Below are 22,746 nucleotides of genomic sequence, written 5' to 3'. Positions count from 1 at the left end.
TGTTGTTGTTGTTGTTGGGGGTTGATCCACGCCACTGTTTGCAGGTGGGAGAAGCCCATAAAGTCCTGGTCAAACCCGACCACCTGGAGTTCAGTGAACTGTGCAAAGAGGAGACTGGCGTCGGCCCCGAACAGGTCTGCAACGAGAAATCGCTCGAACAAGTTCTGCTACAGGTGAACTGAAACTTTGCTGTGAAATGTACCACGAAAATCCCCCCCGAGGGGGAAGGGGAGTGGGGGGTTGGGGGGTTGTGTGGGGTGGGGGGTGTGGGGTGGGGGGGGAGAGAGAGAGAGAGAGCAACGTGGATTTATCTATTTTGTGTGTTTCAGGTGAAAATCTGAGTCTGGGTTTAGAGAGTCAGTCTCTGATGACTGTGTGTGTGTGGGGGGGTGTGGGGGGGGGGGGGGGAGGGGGTGGTGGTGGTTGTGGTAGGAAGAGAGAGATTAAAATGAAGATATTCCCCCCCACCACCAAACCACAAACCGAAGAAGTCTGTTGTCTGTTGTACTAACACACAAACAGCGGCGCCAGAGTTGGGAGGAACTCACCTGGAATCCTGGCTGGTAATTACCAGAAATTCAGCTGCCCTTCCCCTCCCCTCCCCAACCAGCCCTGAACCCCCCCAACCAGCCCTGAACCCCCCCAACCAGCCCTGAACCCCCCCAGAGAGGCTGTGTATGTGTGGGTGGGGTGGGGGCGGGGGAGACTTCAGCCAACATGTGGCCATCCTTGTATTAAAGGGTTGTTATTTAAGACCAGTCCATTCTGGAGCCCAAACTTGTTTGAGCTGTGGGTGTTGTGAGGGAGATTTATTTTGAAGGCCTGATCTCCCCCCCCCTTGACATTGTGCTAAGTGAACAGGTGAAGGGACTAAACTCGTCTGAGCTGGATGGGCGCTGGACCCTGAACAGTGTTCACCTGTGTGACAGCTTTGATATCTGCATTGACCGCAGCTGTGTGTCTTGTCAATCGCAGATATTTTAAGAGTTGCACCCAGTTGAAATAAGTTGACCACCACATGCGATTCTTAACGTTTAAAGAACCCGTCAAGAGGAAACTTATGTTCCTCGTCTGCGTTTTGTGCTTGGGAACCTGAAGTTGGCTGTTTTAAAAACAAAATCCCGCTTCACGCTATTTCCAAATCAAAGAAGGAGCAGTGGATTGCAAACTGGATTTGCGTGTGTATTTCAAATGCCCCCTTTTTTAACAAAAAAATCTGTCAGAAATGGGAAGGTTTTAGTCCAAATAAAAAGGGCAATCCCCAATAGATTGGATTCTTGTCTTGGTGAGAATTTTAATGCTGCAGATCATTCCAAGGTGAGAGTCCCACTGTTTCCCTCTATTGTATGGAGCCCAAACCACATTTTTTTTGCAAAAGTAATTTTGTCTATTACATGATGACTCGTGCTCCATTCATTGGAGGTAACTGAATCTTGTGAAATTGGTGCCAATTCTCTTTTCCTTGCTCTCCCCCCAACGCCACCATGGCCTTCGTTGTTCAAACACCTGGGTCTCACTTTAAATGACAAAACTGCGCTCGATCAATATCTTTTTTTCCTGCATGTACGAGTGGAAATCTATTGGAAGCGATAGTCAAGCTAGTTGACTTTAGCAGTTACGTCAATACTTTAGAAAATAATTCCAACCCCTTTTAGGGGCAGTGACCTAGGAATCGCCTCGGAAATTAAGCTACCCAATGCTATTTTGCTTGATTACATTTTGTGTTTGTATGTATGTGTGGAAATGCCAAAGTTATGAACCAGCTACTTACCAAAATTAAGCAAAACCTCATAACCTTTTCAAAGTCCTACATGTTCAATAGATCATTAATTTGGATGTTCAGTCTTAGCACTAATCATTTCAACTTGATCAGTTTGCTGTACAGGAAAAAAGTTCCCTTAATTCAGTTCATGCAAGTTATCACAATCTTGTATTTTTGTGGACTGGGGATTGGGTATGAACAGACTATGTACATTGCAATGTACACAATCTATTATCTGCAGCCCATGTCTTTTAAGGGAACCTGTGTCAAATACAAGCCTGTGGGAATGATTTTGTTATTGCATTGTTTTTGTGAGTCTCATTGGTATCCTCGCTGAGCTGATGTTCTGTTACCAGGTACAATACTTGCTCATTGTCCTTGAGCTAGGAGGTGCTGGAGGCAGCGCAGGTGGATTGACTTTGGCTTTGACATCAACAAGTTTTGTAGCTTGAGGCCATTTACAAATGGCAGAGTTGCTTGGAGTGACCCGTTCACCATTGCCTTGTTTTTCCATAGTGATTCTATACACACACGTGAACTTCACTTTGGTCAATGAAATGTAACCAACCGCCTATGATGCTGTGTGATTGCAGAGTGCATGAACTAAGCTGGATTTTGAGCTGACCGCTGTGAGCAAGGGCTACATTCTGTTCATAGTTTGGCTGGAGATTATTCCATGCAATGATATAACATTGTTACTCATAACCAAGTGAAGATTGCAAGCAGAAAACTTTTTTTTTTAAAAAGTACACAAGTTGAAGATTCCCAAGTACCAAAGCCAGAATACTCCAATAACCCGACTTAAACCTGCACAGTCTTGGAGGCTGTTATAGTCCCTTAAGCATTTTGAAAAAAAAATCAATTGCTGCTTGTTAAATGATTGCATGTTTGTGTTGGGAAGCGTTGTTTATGCAGTTCAACCTGTAGAGTGCCTTATTTTAAGTGATGTATAGAAGGGGTGGAGAAGGGAGCAAGAAAGAGGAGGCTGGAGTGTAGTGTCAATGACTGATGGAGTTTTTTTTATGTAAGCTGGTCAAACTTGTTGTTCAGCCCTACGATGCAGACATTGACAAGGCACACTTGCTTGTCAGACCAGTATCTCCACTTTGCAAACTTGCATTGTTGAGTGTTTCATTTCCTTAAAGAAAACTGATTGCTGATTTTAAGGAGTTGAACTGAACCCATTTTAGACCTTTTAACAACTTATTCAGATTTCCTCCATTTAGAAGATGCATCTTTCCTTCCATTGCTAAGTGCAGGTGATGTATCTTTGATGCTGGCATCACTTTTGGCTTTTCCAGACATTGTGGAGCCACCTGTAATTGTCAAAGCGGTCATAGGCCATTGGATTTAGTTCTCTTTGTGGTCTGAAACCTATAATGAAAAAGCAGATGTGTTTTCAGATGTTATTATAACTTCTGTTTGTCCAGCCTGAGGAGTCAGATTTTATGACTGGCAAGAGTGGCACAGCCTTTGTACCTGTTAAATCTGTGGAACGCTACATGTTTTTAAAGCAAAAATGAGGAATTGTCATTCTTGAGAGCAAAATACAGTATGTATGTGTGTGGAGGCATTAAATAACTTTAACATTAATAATTAAGTCTGTCTAGAAATTAGACGTTGCAACAGCAATAAATTTCTACACAGTGTTGCTGAAATCAAGAACGGGCAGAATATTGATTCCTATAGTATGAGACAAGTGACCAAAATAGTTTTTTTTTAAAAAATACAACCCTTGCTGCCTTGTTTCTCTCTCCCTCTCCTGAGATCAATGGATATTGGATCTGTTGATTTAAAAAATGTTTTTAGGGGATATTTTCTTGTCCTCCATATCTTTATAGTGTAAATCTTTTAATTAAAATTACAGTGCAAACCTTGCTTTAGCAGTACCATTGCAGTCTACTTGACTGATGCCTTCAAGTCTCTAGATTTAAATGATTTGGCTTAGCTCACGTCTTTTTTATATATAAAGTATTTGGTTAAACTGACTCTTCTATGTATTGTAGTTAAACTTGCAAGTAATGAGTATTTAGTCACTCTACAGCTTCCTTCTGAGATTGTGTTCCAGCGCTGAAACCAGTGTTCGGTGTGAGAGGAGCAAAGTTGTACAGTAAACCTCACATAAGTCATATCAATTGGAATCATTCATAAATATGATTTATACAAAGTATGAGTTGTGTCAAACTTGCATAGAATATAAAGTCTGGAAAGGAACTTGGATAGTTGTATGACTTGGGTGATTATACAATCTATAGAGATCAAACTTGTGTGAGCTTTACTATATCTTGTAATCTCTCCCAGCTCTCTTCCCCGATCTGAAGGCACTTAAATACATTGCATAAACATTGTAACTAGAGAATATTTGGAGTGGCAAATTACTATTGGTATTGTGCTTTGTTGGGTGTTGGCAAAGTTGATGTATCTTTGTGGTTGAGATGCTTTCATTCTTTTGAAAGGTGTGAAACTGGTTAGTATAAATGAACATTTGTTTCTCCCTCCCACTCCCCAGATTAACGAAGTTTTATCAAGAGAGTTGAAAGCACTGGGGAAAAACTCGTATTGCCTCTGCACTGATGGCCAGTTACTCATTCGCCAGGTTCTGCATCCAGAAGCATCCAAAAAGGTGAAACTGAATTTGATTATTAAGGCTGTAAATGAGGTTTGAACGTGTTTGATTTGGATTAGATTGGCACAACCGCAACAAATTGCATTTATATAGAGCCTTTTGTGTCGGGATGTCCCAAGGTGCTGGACAATCAAGGGTTTGGACCCAAGATGGGGTTTGGAATCAAGCGATGGAGGTGGGAGGATGACCAAAAACACTCAGTGGTTAGAGCACTTGCTTTGCAAGCGAGAGACCTGAGTTCAAATCCAGGCAGGGCAAAACCTTGGGCAAGTTTCCTTACTCCACACGCCTCATAATAATCCCTCCAAAACCCCAAAAAAATAATAAATTGGTCATTTTCAATCTACGACTGTTTGTGGGACATTGCTGTGCGCAATTGGCTGCCGCGTTCGCCCACAAATATACAGTCAATTCACTTTACAGTGGGTTCTGTGAAGCCCTTTGGGACGTCCTCCCGACGTGAAAAGCGCTATATCAAATGCAAGGATTATTATTATTATTTATTATTAAAAGATAAAGGTCTTCAGACAGGCCTTGGAGGTCAGCCTGGCTCAGTGTAGCACTCTCGCCTCTGAGGCAGATGATTGAGAGTTCAAACCCCACATCAGAACTTGGAATTCTTAACTGACACTCCACTACAGTACTGGGGGAATGTTGTATTGCCCGAAGTGCCATCCTTCGGATGAGAGGTTAAAGAGAGGCCCATCTGCCTGTTCATGCGGATGTTTAAAGATCCCATGACACTATTCAAAAAAAAAAAGAGAAAGGAGTTTCTCCTGGCCAATAAATCCCTCCAACAGCAATGGTTTGTGGGACATTGCTGTGCACAAACTTGCAGCTACATTTCACCCACAAAATACTTAGTCAATCCACTTTACAGTATATTCTGAAGTGCTTTGGGATGTCTCGAAGATGTGATAAGGTGCTACATCAAATATAAGCAGTATTAACTTCAGAATACAACCGACTCCATTTTTAATGTACCAGCTGTACCTGTTGCAACTACTTTTGCAACCAAAGTATCCGATATGGAGTGTAGATTCACACAGACAGATATTTCATCTTTATACTTATCTGGGAGTCCTCCTTTTGGGAGGACATGGCATACGTAGGCGTTCTATGATGCACAATGCCACAGCACCACTTTGACTCGGCAGCTACCAGTGTAACTGCAGTGAAAAACACAAAACTGAAAATAATTCATGAACGATAGGGGATACCTGAAAACAAATATGTCTATGTCACTCCCAGCTGCAAGACCTTTCCGATGAGGTATAAATCATGCCTCTATTTCAATCGGTTATTGAGATCCTTCTTGAAGCGCAGACAGACATTGTTTTATTAGTATAGAAAGAAGATAGATTAACCCAATCCACCATATTATATGGGATAATCCCATGTGATCTTTCCACCTGAACAGGCAGATGAGACCTCGGTTTAATGTTTCATCTGAAGAAGGATTTCACCTCTGAGAATTTGACAGGTGCTCAAGATTAGGAAAAGATTTGATAGTGGATGTTGATGGGCTGTCTCCACTTGTTGGAGGCGCATATTGAACACTGGACATTGGGCTTGAACCGACAACCTTCTGACTCCCGAGCCGAGAGTGCTACCTAGTGAGCAAGGCAACACCAAAATTAGATATTCGACTGGTAATATAGTGGTGCTATAAAAATGGCTGCCCATCAGTGTTTCCAGGTTGCAGGCAATTGTTGAAGTCAAGCCAGCAACTCATCTTTCAAGAGTTTGCAGCAGTTTCCAGGACATTAGTCGTAGACACTGAGAGACTTGGCGTGCTACGTAGAGGAAGCCAGCCAGTCGTGCTGGAAGTGGGAAGTTTACTGCGCTTGTGGTAAACTTCAGTACACCTGCTGCGCTATAAATGGACTGGTAATATAGTGAAGAAACTAGCCAACAGTAAGGGGAGAAAGTCAGGTCAAACACTAGGAGGAGGTCAGAAAAAAAATGTCTGGTTTAAAGCTGATCCCAATTCTTCGTCTCTTGTAGAACCTGGTGCTCCCAGAGTGTTTCTATTCATTTTATGACCTGCGGAAGGAGTTTCACAAATGCTGCCCAGATATTTCCTCCGTGAAAGAGCTCTCCATCAGTTCCATGGCTGAATGTATCCTTCCTTCTGCTTAACTAATTTGTTTGTTGCATTTGAATGTTTGATGTGGTTTGAGATGGCCACTCTGATCCTGAAGAATTGAAGTGTATCACCATTTGTCAAGATCTTTTATCAGCAAAACCAAGCTAGACATTGAGTATAAGAATTCTGTGATATTCCTTAATGCTACATGCAGATTTAGACCTAAGCACAGAGAAAACAATAGATGACTTTGGCATATTTGAAGTGACGACCATGGGTGCAATAATTTTAAACCTATTAGCTGAACCTTACCGTAAGTAAACACCAGTTTAATTCCATACATTGGTTGAGGTCAGTGACTCGCGTGTAGTTATTGTTTCACCTTTCTTATTTTTCAGATCACGAATTCAAAACTGTTGAATCAGTGAACTATAAGTTTGAAACTGGTCCCTGGTAAGTGCTTAGGAGTACCTGAGTGATGCGTTTACTGCAGGTTCTAGGAATGTTGGAATCTCCAAAATAGATACTGGCAAATGGTGTAACAAATCTCAGTAAAGTGCCCTAGAGCAGAATCGCTGCGCTTAGGAAACCCGAGCAGTGTCGAGTAACCGAATACCTGTGGTGCTACACTAGTTTTCAATCTCAGCTGTGTTGTGAGTTGTCATTGACCAGAGGCTACTAGGGTAAAATTCCACCTGGTTTACTCATTTAAAATAGTGTCTAGAATTTGGCAAGTTGTTGAACTTGGTCTTAACTTTGAATCTGTTTTTCTGCAGTTTTGAAAGTAACTTGCAAAAAAAAAAGGGACTATTTTAGAACGTGCCAAATTTTGGACATTGTGAAATGCTACACGAATATAGTAAATCTAGATCCAGGTGGAATTTTGCCTCTTGGATGTTTCAAGTGGGAGGGATGATCGTAAAGGTCACTTTGGGAAGCTGCGCTAAATTTCCTGATTGCTAGTCTTTGGAGGCAGCCTGAGAAAAGATAATCTAGGTGTACAGCTCTGGAGTACTCTGGAAAGAGTAGACAATAAGTGGAATCTGTCCAAAAGATTGATAGCAGGAACTTTCTGTGCAAAGAGATTAACTCGAGAGTATTTCGAAATTGTGTTAAAGTTCTTTCCAGCAACATACATGGGCGGGAACGTTCACTGTTAAAACTTTCACTTACAGCAGCAAAGCCGAAGCTGTCGATGGTGAAACTGTAATAAGAGCGAGAGGATTACCCTGGCAATCTTCTGATCAAGACATTGCAAGATTTTTCAAAGGGCTGAACATAGCAAAGTATGTATGGCTTATAAGCAGAATGGCTTATATTTTCTGACTAATGGACCTTTTCAATCAATCTTCATTCTCTAAAGATCCCAAACCTGAACTCATCTAGTTTTGGAGCATCTTTTAACTCTGGGTCTTCGGTGACCAGCTATAGTTCAACTTTTGAAGCTATTCACTGTCCTTAACGCAATGTTTAGCTCTATCATAGAAAGCTGGTTACAGTCCTGATTCCTGCTCCAGCCAATAACGCCACGTGTAAGAGCTGAGTCCTGATGTTCAGCATGTAACACACGCAATAAGTGACAGATTGAATAGAAATTGTATTCAAATGCCTCTTTATTTTGGACAAAAAATAGTTTTCATTCAGGGAGGAGGAGGAAAGAGAGTGAGAAGTTTACCTATGAAAATGAGTGTTGAGAAATTTGAAATCCTGATATAAATATGAATTGTTATTTTATTAATTGTTGCTAATTTTCTGGCAGTCCACTTCAGTGCATAGCAGGCAGTTAAATGGGGACTCATTGCTCTTGTGCTAGAAACTGTATAAATTCAGCATTAGTGTTGAATGGATTTTTGGAGGTTTTACCACCCAGTAGTAGGTTCATCGGTGAGTTTGATGTAAATGGTCTCTTTTTTTATTGCAGAGGTGGTGTAGCTCTATGCCTCAACTCGCAAGGCAGAAGAAATGGAGAAGCTCTGGTCAGATTTATCAACGCTGAGCAACGAGACCTTGCCCTGGAAAGACACAAACATCACATGGGGAGCAGATACATCGAGGTGTGCATAAATCTAAAGTCATCTCAAATTCCACTTTACTGAAGTTGTGTCTCGAATTTCTTTAAACTTTCTTTTCCTTTGTGTAGGTATATAAAGCTACTGGAGAAGAATTCCTGAAAATTGCAGGAGGTAAGTTTGACCTGAATATTTTGCTGCAATAGAAATTTGATTTTTTTAGTGCCTATCCCTCTGCTTATTATAGTGAATCAATTCACTTTACAGTATATTCTGTTATGCGCTTTGAGACGTCTCGAAGATGTGATGAGGCACTGTAACAAATGCAAGGATTTTTATTATTGAGGCAATTTCTGACTTTGTTCTCCTATTATTGTGGAGCAACCACTGTACATTGTTGCATTTTTAGCTTACACCTACAAACTCTGGAACAAATCCTTCCTTAAACAAGCAAACACTGCTCTGATTCTGAGTTTGAGGCTGTGTTTGATCACTGTTTGATCCGACTCTTCATCAAATGATCGTTGATCATATTAAATATAACAGAGGAGCAAAGCCCCTGTACAGTGATGTTAATGAAACCACCACCGAATGTTGATTTTTGTTCTTCGAACCATTTTAGTTGTTTTAAAAATAATTTACTGTGATGTGGGTGTCTTACTGGACACAAAGATCCGTACATTAACATGGCACTTCAACAAACTGAATTAACTCAGCAGGAGGGAACTGTTTTGTGATCTAAATAGAGCTTAAGAACATTGTTGCTAAACCATTATCTGGTAATGGGACACTAGACCCCAAGCTTTGTTGTGGTTATTTGTTCAAAGTTGCTTAAGTTTCCGTTCCTTAAATCCATGAGGAAAAGTGTATGAACCTAGTATCTCACTTAATCTGATGGTATTTTTAAAACTTGATGTAACTTCTGCGCTGGTTTGGAATAATCCTTGCATTTGATATAGAACCTTTCCTGTTGTCCATCTTGTAGTCACTACATTGAAGCACTTCATTTGATATTGCAGTACATTTCCAGGGTTCTCTTTTTCTACACAGTGGCTTTCAGTTCTTTTAAGTTTTATTGTAGCTCTTCCCCATCCCCTCTTAATTGATTCTTTTCTATTCTAGCTTGAACCTGTTGATAACATTTACGATTTTAATGGAAGCTACTGCCTCCAGTCATGAAGCACTTATCTGTTTGATCTGGATTTGAGTATTGTGCAACAAACACTTTTTTTTCCAAAATATGCACCTATTTACCAGGTACATGAAGTCAAGATTGCCGATAGCTTTTTGGATTACTGCTTAAAGCCCTGTCAAGGTGACAAACTAGGTGTTGAACCAGCTTTGATTCCCTGAGCATTATCTAGGAACATCAGTAGTACTTGATTGACTGGCTGCCACTGACAGTGATATTTTGGTTAGCGACTGCAGGTTGCTAGAATAACTTATCCTTGATATTGACGTGTCGGTTGAAGTTTGCCATTATTATTATTTTTGGCCAAGGTCTTTGCTTCTCTCTTGAGCTGATTTGTAGGGTTGAATTTTATGGGAGTGCTGTAGTATTTTGCTGAAGTGGTTATCTTCATGCGTTATAGAAAGCTATTCAAGTGTGGAAGAAGAGGTATAGCAGTCAAAACCAGTCCTGTAGGGGTACCCTAATATGTGCACTCACAAAAGCGTTTGGAGCAAGGGGAATCATAATAAGGTCCATTATAGTGCCTCGGCTGAGATTTTTCTTTAAAGTGATCAGAAGTGATTCTGTGGCCAATTCTTTTCATCGGTCTGTCTCTGTCTCTCTCGGTCTTTGCCTCGGTCTCTCACTCTCGTAAATGCTCGTTCTGTTCTCGGCTTGCGATTCAACCGTCCTGATTTTGATCAGAGTATTTGTTTAACTGCATGATGATCGCTGGTCTCCAATTTTGAGCCACTCTGCAGGTGGAATGATCAGACTGGTACCCAGCTGATTCATCATGTTAAATCTTGTTTTTGTGGCAGGTACTTCAAACGAAGTGGCTCAGTTCTTGTCAAAGGAGAACCAGGTGATAATCCGAATGCGGGGGCTGCCCTTCACAGCCACGGTAGACGATGTCCTGGGATTCTTTGGCAACGAGTGCCCTGTTACAGGCTGCAAGGAGGGGCTCCTCTTCGTTAAGTACCCTGATGGGAGACCCACTGGGGATGCATTTGTTTTGTTTGCATGTGAGGAGTATGCACTGAATGCACTTAAAAAGCACAAGGAAATCCTGGGGAAACGCTACATTGAACTGTTCAGGAGCACTGCTGCAGAGGTACAGCAGGTTAGTGTTCTCTACTGTATGGTATTGTGCTGTTTCCAGGCATCATAATCCCTGCATGACATTTCTTTCTCTTCTCCCTGCTTCCAATCTGATGGTTTGGTCTGTTAACCCAGTGTGTAGGGCACAGTGGTTCTCCAGTTCCGTCTGTGAGCTGGTCTCAGTTTGTTGCTATTGGGACTCAGTTGGGACAATCCCTAAACTGAGTATAGTTTACAGGTGGAACTGGACAACAATTGGCCTTAGTGTATTGAGGTTAAGAGGGATCAGCCTGAGTGACTGCTAACCAGCCATCTCTGCTGGAGGGGGCACAATTCTTACTGTGGTCCTAGCCTTCCAAGGCTTGCACATCAACAACAACAAAATTACATTTGTAAAGGGCCTTTCATGTCGGGAGGACGTTCCAAGGCGCTGGATAGGCAGACTAAGGGCCGATTCCAAAGGTGACCAGTGCCTGTGGGACTGTAGCCCAGAAGAAAGGAAATTGAGGAAAGGAGGTCTTTCCAGATATTTCCCTGTAGACTAAATACTTTCTCCTTCATGTGTATGATGCCTCCTAGTCTGAGGAGACCTGGAGCTGATCTGCTCTGCGACCCACTTGTGCCTCGCTTGGGTAACCTGCTTTGCTGCTGTAACACAAGAAATCACTGACAGTGTTATTTCGCTGGCCAGTTTCGTGGCTGCAGCGAACGAGCATGTTGTGCGCTCATGCGATGTGTAAATTCTGCTCGGGCGGAATGTGAGAAGGGCAAGATTTGCAAAGTAAGCCTGCAACTGTAATAATGCAGTAAACCACTGAGCCTAAACCAAGCATGTAGCTGGTTGATGGGACAGCAATTCCAAACAACTTGGTCGCCTCGACATTTTCCCGATGAGGCATTCCTTCAAAAAAAAGTCACTCATTCCATGACTGTTTGTGGGACACTGCTGTGCGCAATTGGCTTCTGTGTTTCAGCCACAAAATATGCAGTCAATTTACTTCACAGTATGAGACGTCTCGAAGACTAGATAAGGTGCGATGTCAAATGCAAGTATTATTAAATAAACTCCATCGTCTTCCTTTCTCCAAACCTCCTAGGTGCTAAATAGATATATGTCAACACCGCTGATTTCTACACTCCCAACATCCCTCATCCCAGTGATGCCTCAACCGTTCATTGCCAGCGGAAGCTTAAGGGACTGCATCCGTCTGCGAGGCCTGCCCTACACAGCAACCATTGAGGATATTCTAGAATTCATGGGGGAGTTTACAGTCGACATCAAACCGCATGGTGTTCATATGGTACTAAACCAACAGGTAATTCTGCTGCTGTGAGTTCTCTGTGAGGACGTATACCTGTCCCTAATTCGTAGGGATGTTGAGCTACTCTTTTAAATGTACCAAAGTGTGAAATTTGCTATTGCTTTTAAGAGGAATGAAATAGCAGGAATGACTGATCAGTGCACGTGGAATGCTGAGCAGTTGTGATTATTCAGAACTAGTGTGTGTTGGTCTCATTAAGTCGTATAATAAATAGAAATCATTGCATATGATTTAGTGCCTTATCGCATCATCATGACGTTTCAGTGATTCGCAGGATTTTAGTGGCAGTGACTGAGTTTTATGGGCAAACACAGCAGCCAATTTGTGTACAGCAATATCACACAACCGCCAATGAGGTTACTTTCAATTTTTATTGACTGATTGTTGGGCAGGACAGACACCCCTTTGTCATTAAAAGGTACAAATACAGTAAACTCATGATAACTTGTCATTCCAAGGGAAAAGGGCTCAGTGATAAATACATAAATAAATGCGGACGGGATATTGACAGCATGATGACTGCAGTGGCAAGTTAAGCCAGGGTTGAGTTATCAGGAGCTGATGTACAATCCCAGAGACTAGGCTTACTGGGTGGGGGGGGCGGGGAGAAGGAGATGTGCTAAATAGAGGCTGAGTACAAAATGATCAGAAGTAAAGTGTGTAATGAGATAGGGAGGGTTTACTTAATTATCCTGGCCCTTTTCTTACTCAAGCAGTTCTTGGTCTGCAAGGTGGTCAGGTTGATCATGAAGGCAGTGCTCACTTCCTGTGCAATGTTTTGATCTGCTTTTATGGTCTGATGGCTTTTGTAGTCTGATTCCTGATAACTGGTTATTATTTCCTTTGTAAGTAATGGTGGACAGTGCACAGAATTTCTCCATGGCTTTTTGAGACCCTTTGATCTTATATTTTCAATTGTCCACCAAGTAAAATTTATGAGCAAAACCTGACTCATTATTAAATAGACCCTTCTTTGCAAAAAGTGCTGAAGTAATCCATTGCTCTAAGCATTAAAACGGGTTGCACTGGAGAAAATAACAGCTGGCAAGCTGAGCTATTAGGCTACATGTTGTCTTGGCAAAGCCTGATATGTTGACAAATGGGAACTTACTGGCACTAGTATTTGACAATTCCTGGGATTCCATTCGTTTTTTTAACTTATCAGTGCAGATTCGTCTGAACTCGTTTATGAATATGTTTTCATGCAGCTTGAAATTGCCTTACTCATCAAGGAGTTTCAAAACTAAAGGGTACATCTGTCTGTTTGTGCATGGGCAGATGCTTGCATTTCCCTGGTTTCAAATGGGAGAGAAGATTTGCAAGCAGTTTTGAAACTGCTCACTTTTGATGCACTAGATATCCAGGAGATATCCACTAGATATCCGGCTCAGTTGGTAGCACTCTGCCCTCTGTGCTAGAAGGTTGTGGGTTGAAGCACCACTTCACAACTTTGAACTTGTGTTGTCCAGGCTGACTCCCCAGTGCAGTGATTGGGGTGTGCTGCATTGTTGGAGGTGCTGTCCTTCGGATGAGTTGGTTGGAGCAGCATCTGCCTGATCAGGTGGACAATAAATGATGCTATTCGAAGAGAAGGGCGTTTCTTCCTGTATCTCGGCCAACAATCTCTTTCTTCCCCACCCCCAGGATAAAGCTGATCATTCACCTCGTGGTTGTTTGTGGGACATTGTTGTGTGGAAATTGCCTACAAAATAGTCTATGAACCAATTTGAAACGTCCTTGTGATGTGAAAGGTGCTATATCAAATGCAAGGATTATTTTCTCGATTTACATTTTACAAATTTCTGCATTTAGTACAGTACGATAACCCGAGATAATATTTTGTTGTGGCTAGCTTTGATTCTTTTCAATCAGCTTTTGTATACTTTTTCTCTCCCCCCACCCACCCTCCCCACCGCCCATGTTTCATTCGATGTTTTAAAGAGCGTTTTTTAAAATCTCCTTTTCTTCTCGATTCCTTCTCTCTCCCTCCCCAGGGCCGGCCCTCTGGTGACGCTTTTATTCAGATGAAGTCTGCAGACCGCGCTTTCTTAGTCGCACAGAAATGTCACAAGAAAACGATGAAGGACAGATATGTGGAGGTGTTCCAATGCTCTGGAGACGAAATGAACTATGTTTTAATGGGTGGCACTTTAAATCGTAGTGGCTTGTCTCCGCCACCATGTAAGTTACCATGTAAGTTTTGAATTCTGGCGCTCTCTTCTGCTAAAGCCTGACATTTGCGGTAGGTGCTGGAGCTTATGTTTACCTCTATCTTCACCTTTGCAGTGATTTTTAAAACTTTTTTTAAGCAATTTGTTCATCAATCGAGGGTTGGAATGGAATGGCATTTTTTGTGTTTTCATCCTCTTGTCTACAAGTGACACAGTACCACCACATAAGCGGGATATTGCTTCTTGGGACACTTTCTGGAGCTGTGCAGTACGTCTGTCTATCTGGTAGAAGGATTTCGTTTGGAAAACGCTCATAACATCAAATCTTGGAAGGCAGCTACTGCATTTTGTGACTCTCTACACTGTGGTGTGTGCGTGTGGCGGGATATCTTTCACTGAATTGCAAAGGAAATGATGAACACAAGGAGGTGCTTCTTTAAGACTTAGAGATAATTTGTTGAAATTAGCTTTTATTTTATTTATTTGATGGGTGGGAAAGGGAAGGAAGGGTGCAGGGTAACAGACTAATTTTCTACAAGGGTAGGGTTGAAGAGAATCAAAACGAATAACCAGGTGTTTGAATCGGAAAGGAATCTGAGATTTTTGGCAAATTCTTATGATCTGTTACCTGTGCAGAGGGTATTGATTCTGTGATCTGCACCGACCTTGGGAAATCACTTGCATCTTTATTTTTTTTTCCCCCCCAACCGTTCCAAAGCTGTGTCATGCACTATCCTGACTATGTTTCTTTTCTGTTAGGTCTTTCTCCACCAGCTTATCCCACGTTCTCGCCTGGCACTGCTATGATTCCAGCAGAAGCAGCTCTTTATCAGCCCCAAGCTCTGCTAACTCCACGTACAGCACAGCCTGCACCCCCTGCACTTGCCTACTACCCTGCTCAGGCTACAGCCACTCAGCTGTATATGAACTATACGACCTACTATCCAAGGTAAACGTTCTCTAGCATCTCCTTCCTCTTCGTCTTTAGATGTTGGATGGACATTTTGAATACTTAAACCTTCAGTTGGTAATCTTGGATTGAGGGATATTCTCCTCTGATCGTTAAGTGCAATCACTCCATGGAATCATGCAGAGAAGGAAGATCTCTTTGGATCTTTTCACCTGTGCTTGATCAGCATTGGCCTATTGCTGTAGGAGTCCTGTAGCTCAGTGGTTAGAGCACTCGCTTTGCAAGCGAGAGACCTGGGTTCAATTCCAGGCAGGGCGAAACCTTGGGCAAGTTTCCTTACTCCACACGCCTAATAATCATCCAAAAAAACAATAATAAATTGGTCATTTTCAATCTACGACTGTTTGTGGGACATGGCTGTGCGCAATTGGTTGCTGTGTTCGCCCACAAATATACAGTCAATTCACTTTACAGTATATTCTGTGAAGCGCTTTGGGACATCCTCCGGACGTGAAAAGCGCTATATCAAATGCAAGGATTATTATTATTATTATTGGTCCCCTTCCCTGTTTTTTGTTGTTGATCTGCACTATCCAGGTTTGCATGTAAAGAGTGGCTACTTGGGAGGAAAAGTACTAGTCGTCTGATGCTAGCTCTCAACATGACCGAGTTACACTTACTAGGAGGTGTAAGCGCAGAAGGAATCCCTGTGTAACTTGTTAGCCTCACTGGGCTGTACAGCAGCACCTGTTTATGGCAGTAGTTGGGTGTCTGTAAAATTTCAACCAGCCTTGAACTGAGCACTTCTGTATTGATGTTGCTGCACATGGTCACAGAAAGCTGGCCAGTGTTCCATGTGGTTAGAGGCCAACTTTGGGGTCATTGGGCCGCTATGCATTGTGAATGCGCATGTAGTTTAAGGTTTCCCGAAGACCTGGATCTTCAGTGTGTAGGAAGCCAGCCTGTGTGTCTGAGCCAAAATGAGTCCATAGAGCACCTGATTTATAAGGGGGAACCTTTGACCTGGGTTATTCTGTATATTCTTGTAAGATTGTTTTTGGTGGAGCTCTATAGTAGTAATACTACTACTACTGATTATAAACATTGCACTTTATTGCATTTTATCACATCATTGAGACATCTCAAAGTACTTCACAGAATATACTTTAAAGTGAATTGACTGTCTTTTATGGCAAAGCACAGCAGCCAATTTCACACAGCAGTGTCCTTACCACAAAATAGTCACTGTACTTCACACTAAGTCCTGTGAATTGTCTTGAGATTTCCTCCTGACGTGCAAAGACCTATTATTTACTATTACCACTGTGTGTAGAGGTAAATGGTAGAAGTTAGATGGAGGTGCTTAGGGAAAAAATTGTTCAGAGAATTCATGCTGCAAAATGGAACAGCTTGTTTTTCATCAAAAGTAAAATGCCATCGTTAAATGGCACTTTACGATTTTAAAGTGCCACCCATTAAAACATAGTTCCCACTCCTACCTAGATTTATAATAATAATAATCCTTGCATTGATCCATGCAGGGGTATGGGGAAAGAGCGGGTGAGTGGGACTGATTGGGTAGCTCTTTCAAAGGGCCAGCACGATGGGCCGAATGGCCGCAGTCTGTGCTGTAATATTCTACGATTCTATGATTCAATATAGCGCCTTATCGCGTCTTCGACAGTCTCAAAGTGCTTCACAGAATTTACTGTAAAGTAGATTGACTGTATATTTTGGTCTAGGCCTATGCCAACTATTGAAATCATTGCGTTGATCAACCTGAGTAACTTCAACTTGGAACTTTTGTTTGCAGCCCCCCAGTATCTCCAACCACTGTTGGATACTTTACAGCACCTCAGGCAGCTATGGCGGCTGCTGCTGCATCCACGTCCCACCCTGCGGTGTTACCCCAGCCCGGAGCCCTGATCCGCATGCAGGGCCTGCCTTTCAACATCGCCACCAAAGACATCCTCAACTTCTTCCAGGGATATCAGGTAAAGTTCAGCTGCTTTCCTCTCTGCACCTCCTGTCCTGTGCAGTCCAGCCCGTTTTGATGTAAGGCTGTTGCCCACATGTGCTATTACAATCGCAATGTGATACTGCTGTGTGAAATGTTTTAGTCTAAATATTATGGTTCACCTGCTATATAGCAAAGGACTAACTGGACTAAGAATATCTAACTGAGCAACATTTTTTTCCCATGCGTTCCATTTCTCTTGCTCTCCTATGGATGTATTGAATGGCGTGGCTGATCTTAAAGTGAAAATACATTTGGACCATCTCTGGCTTGGTATGGCCGTGTGCAGATAGAGTACTGTAAACGTTGCACTGTACGTGGGGATTATTAAATTATACTGTACATGGTGATGTGATTTTTAGTGGGAGTTTGGCCCATCTCTGGGGGAATGAGATGGTGAGTTTTTAGTTTTCTTCCCTTTTTTTGTTGAATCTTCTGGTTTTGTGGGGGCGTTTGGACTGCATGTGTGACACGTTAATGAGCAGTTGTAGTAATACCAGACCTGCCATAATAGTGAGATTAATTGAGTGCCATTTTATCTGGCTCCATCCTTTTCACAAACAGCAGTGGAATCTCCTTGTATGCCAAGCAAACCTCTCACTGTAAAATTTCAGTTTGACCCTTGATTAAAAAAAATGGGGGGATTGATTTACTTGAAGGGAATTCAAGAGAGAATAGGCTTTAGAGAGGAATTCAAAATTAGATTTTTTCCCTCTGTTTGTGCCTGAAAATGAGCCCAAGTTCCCAAAAATGATTTTAAATTTTAACATCTTTCCCTCTTTCTCCCCCAACCCCCCCCTTTGCCCTCACACATTGCCTTGGAGCAACATGGCATTATAATGCTTGGGATTGAACCCCAAAACCTTAGTGCTGAAGGACAAACCTAATTTAAAGAATGTTGACCCTTACTTAATAAAATGTCATACTTGGGTTTGGGTACTTGTAATTCCAAATTTGCTGCCAGTGACTTATAGAAAAGACATGATCTCAGTATTGGAGCTTTGTTTTTTTTTCTTTCTCCCCCCCCCCCCCTCCCCCATTGTGGGTTTTTTTCCCCCTTCTCCATGAATCCATTTTTATATCAACAAAAGCACTGGATAACCAGCTGTTAGATTAATGAGGACGGTGCTTTATTTACTTGTTGCTCTCCTCTGGAAACGTGTGCTACATTTGCAAGTCCCATCTATGATGGACGAAACTAGGAAATTACGGAGAAGCCACCCTCACTCATCCCATTTGGCCACTTTCTGAATCTGTAATACATGTTCAGGCTCTCAAGGACTTGTTAAAAGAAAAGTTGTTTTGCTGCTATTGCAACACATTTTTCTCTGACATATATGAGGGGTATGATGCATGAATATAAAACCAACCAGATGATGTTTAACACTATAATGAACATTTTTGCTCGCCCCACTTTAGAAAAGATGTCAAGAATGTGTAGAGAGGGTACAGAGGAGATTTAATGGGATGGTACCAGGGATGAATGGATTGATCTGTGAGGAGAGGCTCGAGGAACTGGGCTTATTTTTACTGGAACAGAAGAATTTGAGGGAGACCAGAAACATGAGGGTTTTGATAGAATAGACGGGAAGAAATTATTTTACACTCTGAATCAGTGGAGCGAGGGCATCAATTTAAAATAATTACTAAAGGAGCACAGGGTTAGATTAGGAGGGAATTTTTCTGTAAAAACTTGTTAGGATGAGGAATGGCTTGATGGGACCAGTCTGTAGCAGGATCCATATCAGTTTTCAAGGGTGAACTAGATAGAGTAATTTATTGGGGGTATGCAGAATGAGTACGTAAATGGGACTGGATGGCTTTTGTTTCAGAGAGCCAGCAATGAACATTATGGGCTGAATGACCTTCAGGATTATAACTTTCCATTACAAGTCCAGTCCACTTTCCTTTTGCAGATCAGATGCAGGAATATTCTTCAAGTGCAACAACTGTCCTTGTATGCAATTCTGTTTCTAATCCCCTCACCCTATTGCCCCTACATAGAATGAGATTCCACTGTCTTAAACTTTCAGTACTGCCAAAAGTCACACAGGGCAGGTAACAATTTGAATATTTTTCACCAAAGCAAACCAGTTTTTTTCCCCTTTCCTCCCATGTTTTTAACATTGCATTCTCTAAGGCAGGTCTGGTAATGTACTAATATTTGCACAGCCTAGCTGCCCCACCCTGGAATCCTTTGCTGGGCAAGTTAGTCACAAGGTAATGTGTTTTAAATGGTGGATGGGACTACGCCAGGACTGATGATTCAACAGCACTGACTGAGTGCAGTTTAATTGGGTTTGTTTGTGAATGTTCACATCTACTCTATTGAATACTCCCTCAAATTAGTTTAAATCTCAAGATTGGCAGGAGAGAATTTTATAATCCATGTCCACTGAGTTGTAACCCAGTGAAACTTCTCCCCTGTGCTAACTTGCGTCTCTCAATCCAGTCCTTAAGAATCGTTTTTTTTCTGTTGGACATTCATCATTTTGCCCAATTTTAGATTGAGCGATGCATGTTAAGCTCTTATCACTGAAACAGTCCCAGCCCCCAAATGATTTGTTAAATTTTTCCTATTAAAATATATGGTCGTTTCTTTGCCAGTTTGCACATCTGTCTTTCTTAAAATTTAAATACAAGTATACCTATTCTTATAATTATCTAGACTGAATGGATTTACTTGAGCTACATTGGATTTCCACTTTGCGTTAAAGTTGTAAATCTGAGTAACCTTACTGGGAATAATGTTTTTGGACAGTGTAGGAGCATCATACAAGAGCCAAGCTCAACTCTGTACCATTTGTGCTGAAGTTGTTCAAGCCTTTTATACATGGCTGATGTACATAAAGACATTTGCAGTGAATATTGACTCTGTTGTCTTTATGAATAGGAGCTGCTGTGTGATGGGCTTTCAGCTCTATCAGTGAGTTTAGGACACAAGCCACAATATACCAGATTGTCTACTTATCTATTATTTTTTTCCCTATTCCCTCCAATTTGGTTTGTTCTCTCGAAAACTGGTGCCCTTAGCCCCGTGGTGAGAGATCTGTTAACTGGTTCCAACATTCAAAGTAAAATTGTCTCTTGCCAATCTGAAGCCCAGATCGAGTATTCTAGGTTTGCAATGTGTGATCAGTGTGCACACACCAAGTATCTTTTTTTCTTTTGACTGATGTATGTATCCAAACTTGTACTGTAGTATGCACCAGACGACTACAGCGGCCTGATTCAGATGAACGAACAAGCAAGGAGTTTGTATCAGGCACCCAAAGAGTGGGTCTGTTTGTAGATGGCCACCTTTGCAAATTTCAGTAAGGTAAGAAAGAAACTCCTGGCCAGGTTTGTGGCCTGGCATCATCCTCGAGTGATTCTGGGGACGTGAAGTGGCTTCATAATCAGATATTTCTTTTTGCTACTCCTTCACCTCCTGGGACTGCTTTCATCTTTCTTAAGAGTTCTTCCATTGGTGAGCTGTAAACACGTGGTGAGGTAGCTGTTTCGGGCACTGGTGGTTGCAATCACTCCGTAGAGTTGGAAAGCTGAACTTGTCTATTTGCTTTCATGCATCGTTAGGGTAACTAAATCCCAGTAACTTCTGAAAGTAAAATGTCAGGACTTCAGCCAACCCAATGTAAATCTTTTGTTCAGAATAATTTCTTTTTCCTCCCTCACCCACCCTCCTCTTCCTTTCCAACCTTCTCTCCACTCCTCTCCCTCCCCTCTCCACTCCTTTTTTCTCTCTTCTTCCCCCTCCACACCTCCCACCCCATGGCACTACTCCGTTTCCTGACCAACAATCCCCCAGATCAAATCAGTCATTCACTTAATTGCTGTTTGTAGAACATTGCTAGGCACAAATTTGTTTGCCTACAAAATATATCACTGCACTTTGCGGTAAATCTTGTAAAGTGCTTTGAGACGTCCCCTCGAAAAAAAAGGTGCTACATAAAACACAAGGATTATTTTATGAAATCTAATGTTTCTAATTCTTCTTTAACTGGATTCCTTCTGGCAAAGCTGAGTGGGGAAGCTTTCTGCATGTTGGACCCTTCCACCTCTGATCTGTGCTTCTATAATCCGAAGCCTTTGGACAATGAGCGTTTTGCATTACAATACATATTGGCGGCAGTTTCTGTCCAGCGAAATAACACCTAGGATTAAACTTGTCCAATTTTTTTTAAAAAGTCTTTTTTTTTTCTCAGCTAGAACATTGCAAAGCCTCCCCTCAGCTACCAAAGCACTTCATCCAATGGCTTAACTGCAGGAATTTCACTGCTGCTGCTCCACCCAAGTTGCATGAAGCATGTTGGCTATTTCAGCTTTTACCTCTGAAGCATTGAGCTGCCAGGAATCTGTTAAAAATCCTGCATTTTTTTTTCTCCTCCCTCCCCCCCCCCCCACTCTTCAGCTCCATGCAGATTCAGTCTTAATTCTGTACAACTTTACCGGCCAGCCCAGCGGAGAAGCTTTGGTGACGTTCCCAGCACTCGATGTGGCCTTGCAGGCAGTCTCGGTGAAGAATGGACAGCTGATCGGCCATCGATATATAAGCCTCAGTTTGGTGTAAGACCCCCACCTCCCCAATCCCACAGACTGGGCTTCCATGAGCCTTGCACTTGCCCCTTCCTCCTCCTCCCCTCTACTTAAAAAAGAGCATGGAAATTCTTTTTGAAGGAGTGGCCTTGTACAGAGAATAAAATAAACATGTGTAGGACACTCCCTTCCTGCTAAAGGGTTGTGCACTAATGCAAAAAGCCATAATAGACGTGCACCGCGTCTACCTTTTTTTTTAAAAACTGCCGACTTGCATTTGATTTTTGACTTTATACTGACGTGGAAGTGACGTGTGTATTGTGAGAATGCTAAAAGTGTAGTTAAGTTATATTTTTATTTAAACCTAGTAGCTTTCAGAGCCATATTGTAGACTTAACATTCTTAAAAGTGCATGCAAAGTGTTTACACATTGTTAAACCACTTCATTTGTATATTATGATACAAGACTGCTGCTTATAGGAGATGCCTTTAATGCATGCAATAGGAACTTTTTTGTATTTGCCTATAAGCTAAAGGAATACATTTTTTACACTATTAGATGGTTGAACGACCAAACTGTCTGCTGTTAGAGCACTAATACTTATTTTCATGATTTTTTCTCGTGCCTTAATGCAAAGTGCAATATCAGCAGAACAAAGTTTTTTGAAAAGGCCTCGTATCCGAGGCTGATTGAATTGTATGTACTTTAGTTAATAGAACAAGTTTGAAACTTGTAATACTTAACAGAATATTAAATTGTATGCTTTGTATAGCCAAACAATAAACGTGTAAAGAAGCAAAATAGTTTTAATCCTGCTTCAAATTTCCCTGTTGCACAAATGCGCATGGTGTGCTCTCAACTTTGCTACACTGGTTCGCCTACAAAAAGTCATTAGACTTTATGGTATATCCTGTGAAACGCTTGGAGATGGCGTCCCAACTGTTTATGAGACACAGCTGTGTGCAATTGGCTGCTGTGTTTTGCCCACAAAAGTCAATTCATTTTACAGTATATTCTGAAGTGCTTTAAAA

At 41.8% G+C, this 22,746-nt stretch overlaps 1 protein-coding gene across 8 annotated transcripts in view; it reads left to right on the top strand.

The window, feature by feature from the left end:
* Positions 1–22,525, top strand: part of esrp2 (epithelial splicing regulatory protein 2) — a 24,724-nt gene extending 2,199 nt beyond the window's left edge. For 5 of the 8 annotated variants that reach the window (XM_042340287.1, XM_007889500.2, XM_007889498.2 and 2 more), the window contains exons 3-17: positions 45–173; positions 4,272–4,385; positions 6,396–6,510; positions 6,692–6,790; positions 6,876–6,930; positions 7,653–7,763; positions 8,399–8,531; positions 8,618–8,660; positions 10,479–10,780; positions 11,856–12,074; positions 14,075–14,273; positions 15,011–15,200; positions 16,975–17,155; positions 20,381–20,497; positions 21,590–22,525. In XM_042340287.1, coding sequence (XP_042196221.1) covers positions 45–173; positions 4,272–4,385; positions 6,396–6,510; positions 6,692–6,790; positions 6,876–6,930; positions 7,653–7,763; positions 8,399–8,531; positions 8,618–8,660; positions 10,479–10,780; positions 11,856–12,074; positions 14,075–14,273; positions 15,011–15,200; positions 16,975–17,155; positions 20,381–20,470 — 1,980 coding nt within the window. In that variant the 3' untranslated portion in view covers positions 20,471–20,497; positions 21,590–22,525. Of the gene's footprint in view, positions 1–44; positions 174–4,271; positions 4,386–6,395; positions 6,511–6,691; positions 6,791–6,875; positions 6,931–7,652; positions 7,764–8,398; positions 8,532–8,617; positions 8,661–10,478; positions 10,781–11,855; positions 12,075–14,074; positions 14,274–15,010; positions 15,201–16,974; positions 17,156–17,421; positions 17,959–20,380; positions 20,498–21,383 lie in introns of those variants that run through there. The other 3 variants (XM_007889502.2, XM_007889501.2, XM_042340288.1) reach the window with 3 other exon arrangements.
* Positions 22,526–22,746: the final 221 nt, after the last annotated feature.

The sequence above is a fragment of the Callorhinchus milii genome, unplaced genomic scaffold, assembly GCF_018977255.1.
Source record: "Callorhinchus milii isolate IMCB2004 unplaced genomic scaffold, IMCB_Cmil_1.0 Scaffold14, whole genome shotgun sequence".
Classification (NCBI taxonomy): domain Eukaryota; kingdom Metazoa; phylum Chordata; class Chondrichthyes; order Chimaeriformes; family Callorhinchidae; genus Callorhinchus; species Callorhinchus milii.
This window is presented reverse-complemented; position numbering and strand designations above follow the sequence as displayed.